General features: G+C 32.5%; 1 protein-coding gene across 1 annotated transcript in view; it reads right to left on the reverse strand.

Moving 5' to 3' along the window:
- Positions 1 to 2256: 2256 nt before the first annotated feature.
- Positions 2257 to 5033, reverse strand: part of LOC112515427 — a 5148-nt gene continuing 2371 nt past the window's right edge. Inside the window, exons 2-5 of the mRNA XM_025122244.1 lie at positions 4212 to 4405; positions 4068 to 4101; positions 2961 to 3571; positions 2257 to 2729 (exon numbers count right to left, since the gene is read on the reverse strand). Coding sequence (XP_024978012.1) covers positions 2463 to 2729; positions 2961 to 3571; positions 4068 to 4101; positions 4212 to 4405 — 1106 coding nt within the window. The 3' untranslated portion in view covers positions 2257 to 2462. The remainder of the gene's footprint in view (positions 2730 to 2960; positions 3572 to 4067; positions 4102 to 4211; positions 4406 to 5033) is intronic.

Here is a 5033-nt window from a genome sequence, read left to right on the forward strand (position 1 = left end):
AGAGAAAAATATCATCAATGCAAAACCGACCAAGCCTGTTTTTGCAAAATGGCTGATAAGCTAGCTGATAGTTGAAAAACTAGCTTAAACTAGTAGAAACCTTTCGTAAACAAGAACAGTAACCAAATTCCGTACCGTTGTCTGAATCAGAACCGCTTGAACTCATAGTAGAAACCTTCCGGCGCTTGGTATTCTGCATTTCAGCAGTAGATACTAATATCCGCCACAAAACCGCAAATAAAAGAAGTTAGAAATCATCAATAAGTTTCTTTTTTTGCCATAAAGCAGGAACAGTGGGTATATCTTTTTTTGGTTCTATAAATTATGTTTTATAAAGCAGTCTATTAGCACGCTTAAAAATTGGTGGCGTCCTACAAACCCAGTTGTAGTGATTCTATCAAGATTCATACATAGATATGCAAAAGCAATGTCGATAATTGAACAATTTTAGATGACTAGTAAAAGAACGATGCAGGAGGGTAAAGAATGATATACGAGTAAACGTTGTGAAGTGATTGAGAGCTTGTTGAGCGGCATCGTTGTAGGCGGATTTGGAGGATTTAAAGATGGATTGAGAAACGAACGTGAAACCATTGACCGCAACCGAGCCTCTGAAACGTGGATTATGCTCTTCTCCGTCTTTGACGAAGGAATACACGGGAGATCTCCATCTGTTCTTTTGGCATAGTTCATTCAACTTGCTCTTGTTCATTGTTGATGCTTCTTCTCAAACAAGTGTTGAAGAGAAGATAGAGGCTAGAAACAAATGGGAATTGGGTTGGTGTAGGCCTTAAAACGCCATTGGAGGAAGCTTGACATAAAATCTGCATGATGTACCTTCATGTACCCAAAGAGAATAAAAACAGTTAAATATATTTATCTATCTATTACATTGATATGAGTTAAGTTGAGAAACGTAAGAAGGGATTTGAAGCTGATCACTTTTAATCTCATCCCTATCTCATGAAGTTTTTCACGGGAATTGCTTAGTTGCATCTTATTATTGTTGATCTTCAATTATGATTAATCAAATGGTGGAAAATCTTTTCTTACCGAAAATTAATCATAAGTTTACTCTCAAAACTTTCCTTTTAGACGTGGGAGGAAACCGAAGGAAAGGAAACAAATTAAAACCCTTTAAAAAGATTATTAGAATTACAAAAAGACATTTGTAATTTTTTTTCTTTGTTTCATTAAGTTTAATATTTAATTTTTTTGCATTTCGCTCAAATAGTGATTACAGTGATTTTTATTGCTAATTCTCATTTTGTTTTGCTTATTATGAAATGAATATTTATGTAATTTTTTATTTTTTTTAATTGTAATATTAGGATTATGTTTGTGTTTTAATTATTTCTTAAATATTTTATTAGAAATACATAAATTAATGAATTAAAATTAATAGAAAACATTTTAAACTAATATTTATATTTTGAATTTTACTTATTTTATATTACATTTTATATAATTATCTTTAAGATAGCTTTTGGTACGTAGACTAGACATGGCAGGACTGGACAATACTAAACTAATTATCTGTTTTGTGTTTGGTAAGTTGGATAGGACATGATAAAACTGTTAAAATGACTAAATAATCTTATGATTTAGTCTCATGTTGTTCCATCCTATTTTGGTGGAACAAAAAATCTTAAGTTGTGTCCCGTTAAAACTTGTTTTTGTACGAAGTTGTCCCATCTAATTTTTGTTCCATGACATACAAAACATGAGACTATTTCTTTTGTGCCGTCCCATCCCACCAAGTCTGCATACCAAATGCACCGTAAATAAATAAAACTATTAAAAGAACTAGTGTTAAGTTTTATTGGAACTTTTATTTTGTTGAGCAGCGATGATGCAAAAAGAAAAAAAAAACAGAAAGGAGGTTATTACATTGTGGATCATCGAAATTTTTTCAGACATGATTTATATGGACCGTAACTGTTTCTAGTTATTTTCTAATAACATTTATTTATGTATCTGCCAAATTATACCAAAATAGAGACACATTTGTGTTGATTTCTGTTTTGAGAATAACTTTCAAAATTTTCATGTCAAAATAATTAACGATGGAGTTCTTATTTTCTTTAGGTGACGTTGAAGGATGAAGAAGATGCATAATTGTAATAATGTTGATGACAACTGGAAAAATAAGAAAAAGATGCATGCATCGATAAACAAGATGCAGAGTGACGGGTGTAATAGGACGTCTACAGAGTAAGGACCAGAAAAGAATGAAGGTGGCAAGTACGTGAAAGTGAAAAAAGTACTGATCGGGTAACTGATTACCTACTCATCGGGTAAATTGAAACCCCAAAGTACTTACAAAGGTATTCTAGTTGCATAAAATAGAAATTTTTACAACAAAAACATATAATTGCAAAGAATATTGATATTTCAATAAGAAATAGTGCATTTTATCGCAAATTTTTTGGTGCAAACTTGGTACGCCCGATTTATATCCCTCATTTGACTCCACTGGTTGACTTAGCAAACAACTCAGGAGAACCCAATCTAGTACAATTAACGTAATCTTGTGGGCCATGTGCTGGCAATCCTGCGATCAAAAGTCCGATCACTCTCCAACCTCGGCAGGTATACGTTTCACCATAATCTGGTCCATTTTGATAATACATAATGAAGCTCCTAATCAACTCCCAGGTTGCGTTTGCAAACATGGGTATTATCGCAAATATCGAGAAGTAGTTTTTATTTGGTTCTTCAAGGAGCACCTGCACACGTAAATCAAAACCTTAGGGATTAGTTTCCATAACGCACTATAACAAAATCAGCTATATATAAAATGCCAAATTTGTTGAAATAAGACTTAATTTCACAGGACCAAATGATTGTGTGCCATATATAATGGTGTTACAATAAGTTGATAAGACACTTTAAACAAATTTGACGTCATATAAAACTTGTAGTGACGTTCGATCAGAAAAAGATGTCGAATAGATTACCTTTCCCTTGTAGAAGCTATTGTAATAATGGCATGTACCAAAATGTTCGAAGTAGCGTTCAGAAGTATCAAAGGGAACTCTAGGAACCAAATCGTTGCTATAAACAAACCTATGGTACCTCATGTCATGAGCTACCAACACCTCTTTCATGTATTCACCAAATTTTTTATCTCCAACCCTAGGTTGACCAAATGTATACACCCCTTCTAGTTTTGATAACAAGTCAGTCTCTTTATGGTATGCTAAAACGGCCGGAAACAAAACCGCTAATGCTGCTCCCAGACTATGGCCCGTTACCAAGATTTTGGCATTTGGGTTGTTTTCAAGACGCTCTTTAAGCTTTTGTCTCATGGCATAGTAAGCATAGGGTTTTTCTACGTTTGATTGGAGGTCTTTAGGCCAACCTTGGCTCTTTTGTAACCCTAGGGCTTTCATGAAACCGGCATGGACCTTGCCTATGTCGGGGAGGTGAAGCCATGAAAGATCTACGTCCGAGGACCAGTCCTTGGCATTGAAAGGTGATGTGCCTCTAAAGGAAACACCTATCAGCTCGGAATCACCAGTGTTATCGCTCCATATGAACCCTTGTGTCGTGAAATCCTCTTCATAGTCTGAAAGAAATGTAACCAATCAAAACCATTTTATTTCATTCACTCTGTGGTTTAATCACTACAATACGATCGAATTTATAAGGTGTCAAATATGTTTAAATGTCCTAATAGAGTATTTTATGACTAAACAATGGCACTACCTATGTAATAACGTTTTTGGATGTCTTAACAAGTTTTTTTTAAGACTAGTTTGAAATAAAGAGTGATATTAGTTTTTTTTATATGCCATTATTTAAAAAAATATCTTATTAAAGCAAGTATCCTATGTAAAGATTTGTTCATGTAACACTTCGAAAAAATGTCATATAGAAAAACTAATACGACCTTGATTTTAAAGTGTTCCAGAAAACTTGTTAAAATACACAAAAACGTCTTATAAACTTATTGCAACGCTTTTACATAGGACGAACAATTGTTTGGTCGTATAAAAAAGCAGTCTATTCGGACATTTTCAACGTCATATAAACCTGATTTTGTTGTAGTGATGGTTACTTACCGTTCCAACAATCAAAAAACCCCACGAACTCCATCTGTAAACATATATCTCTATTCCGTTAACTTTTTGGCATTGTAAAATATTTTTGATGCTAATAATAAAAAAATATATGGCATTTTACGTAGTTGTTGTATGTATATATACCTTCCAATGCTTCTCGACCGTTTCTTTGATGTAGGCTTGGTTTTCGTACGCCGATTTAGCAGCCATAACAGCGAGTGCACTTGTGTATCTGAGATCATCATGCTTAATTCTACTGTCTAAATCTCTTCTTATGTCCCATAGCCCAATCGCCGATAAAAACTCCGATGACTCGATGTCAGGTACCACCAGTTTTCCTATACATTTTGACCGATGGTTAATACCAATCAATCGGAAACTATGGAGGATGAATTCTTTTAGTTTTTTTTCTCAAACTTCCCAAACTTTTTAACTTTACACTCAAGAATTTAAGATTAAAACTAACTAGAAAATAAATAAAACTAACTTATGAAATTAAATAAAAATAAATTTCAATAGAAGTAACAATGAGTAATAAGTTTAAGGACAAAATGCACAAAATAGCAATCTACTTTCATAATTTTTTTTATTATAACATTGTACTTTCAGTTTTTCTTATTATAACAATGTGCTTTCAAACTATTTTTTATTAGAACATTGTACTTTGAAAAATTTACCCATTATACTATGTTTCCATGTCATCTCATTGTCCACGTAGGCTGTCCACATGTACTATAGTGATGTGACTTTCTTACTACATTATTGTACTTTCAATATTATTTTATTATAGCATCTACTAGTTCTTATTAAACACTGTTTTTTTAATTATAATATTTAGATTATTTTACATGTTATTTAATAAATGTATTATCTGAATTAAAAAAATTATGAATTATTCATTAATATACCAATATCAATAAAACTAGTAGAACACAACTTATCTCGCTAATATTTTTAAAAAAATAT

This window comes from Cynara cardunculus, assembly GCF_001531365.2.
Source record: "Cynara cardunculus var. scolymus isolate 2C chromosome LG 7, CcrdV1, whole genome shotgun sequence".
NCBI classification, from domain to species: Eukaryota; Viridiplantae; Streptophyta; class Magnoliopsida; order Asterales; family Asteraceae; genus Cynara; species Cynara cardunculus.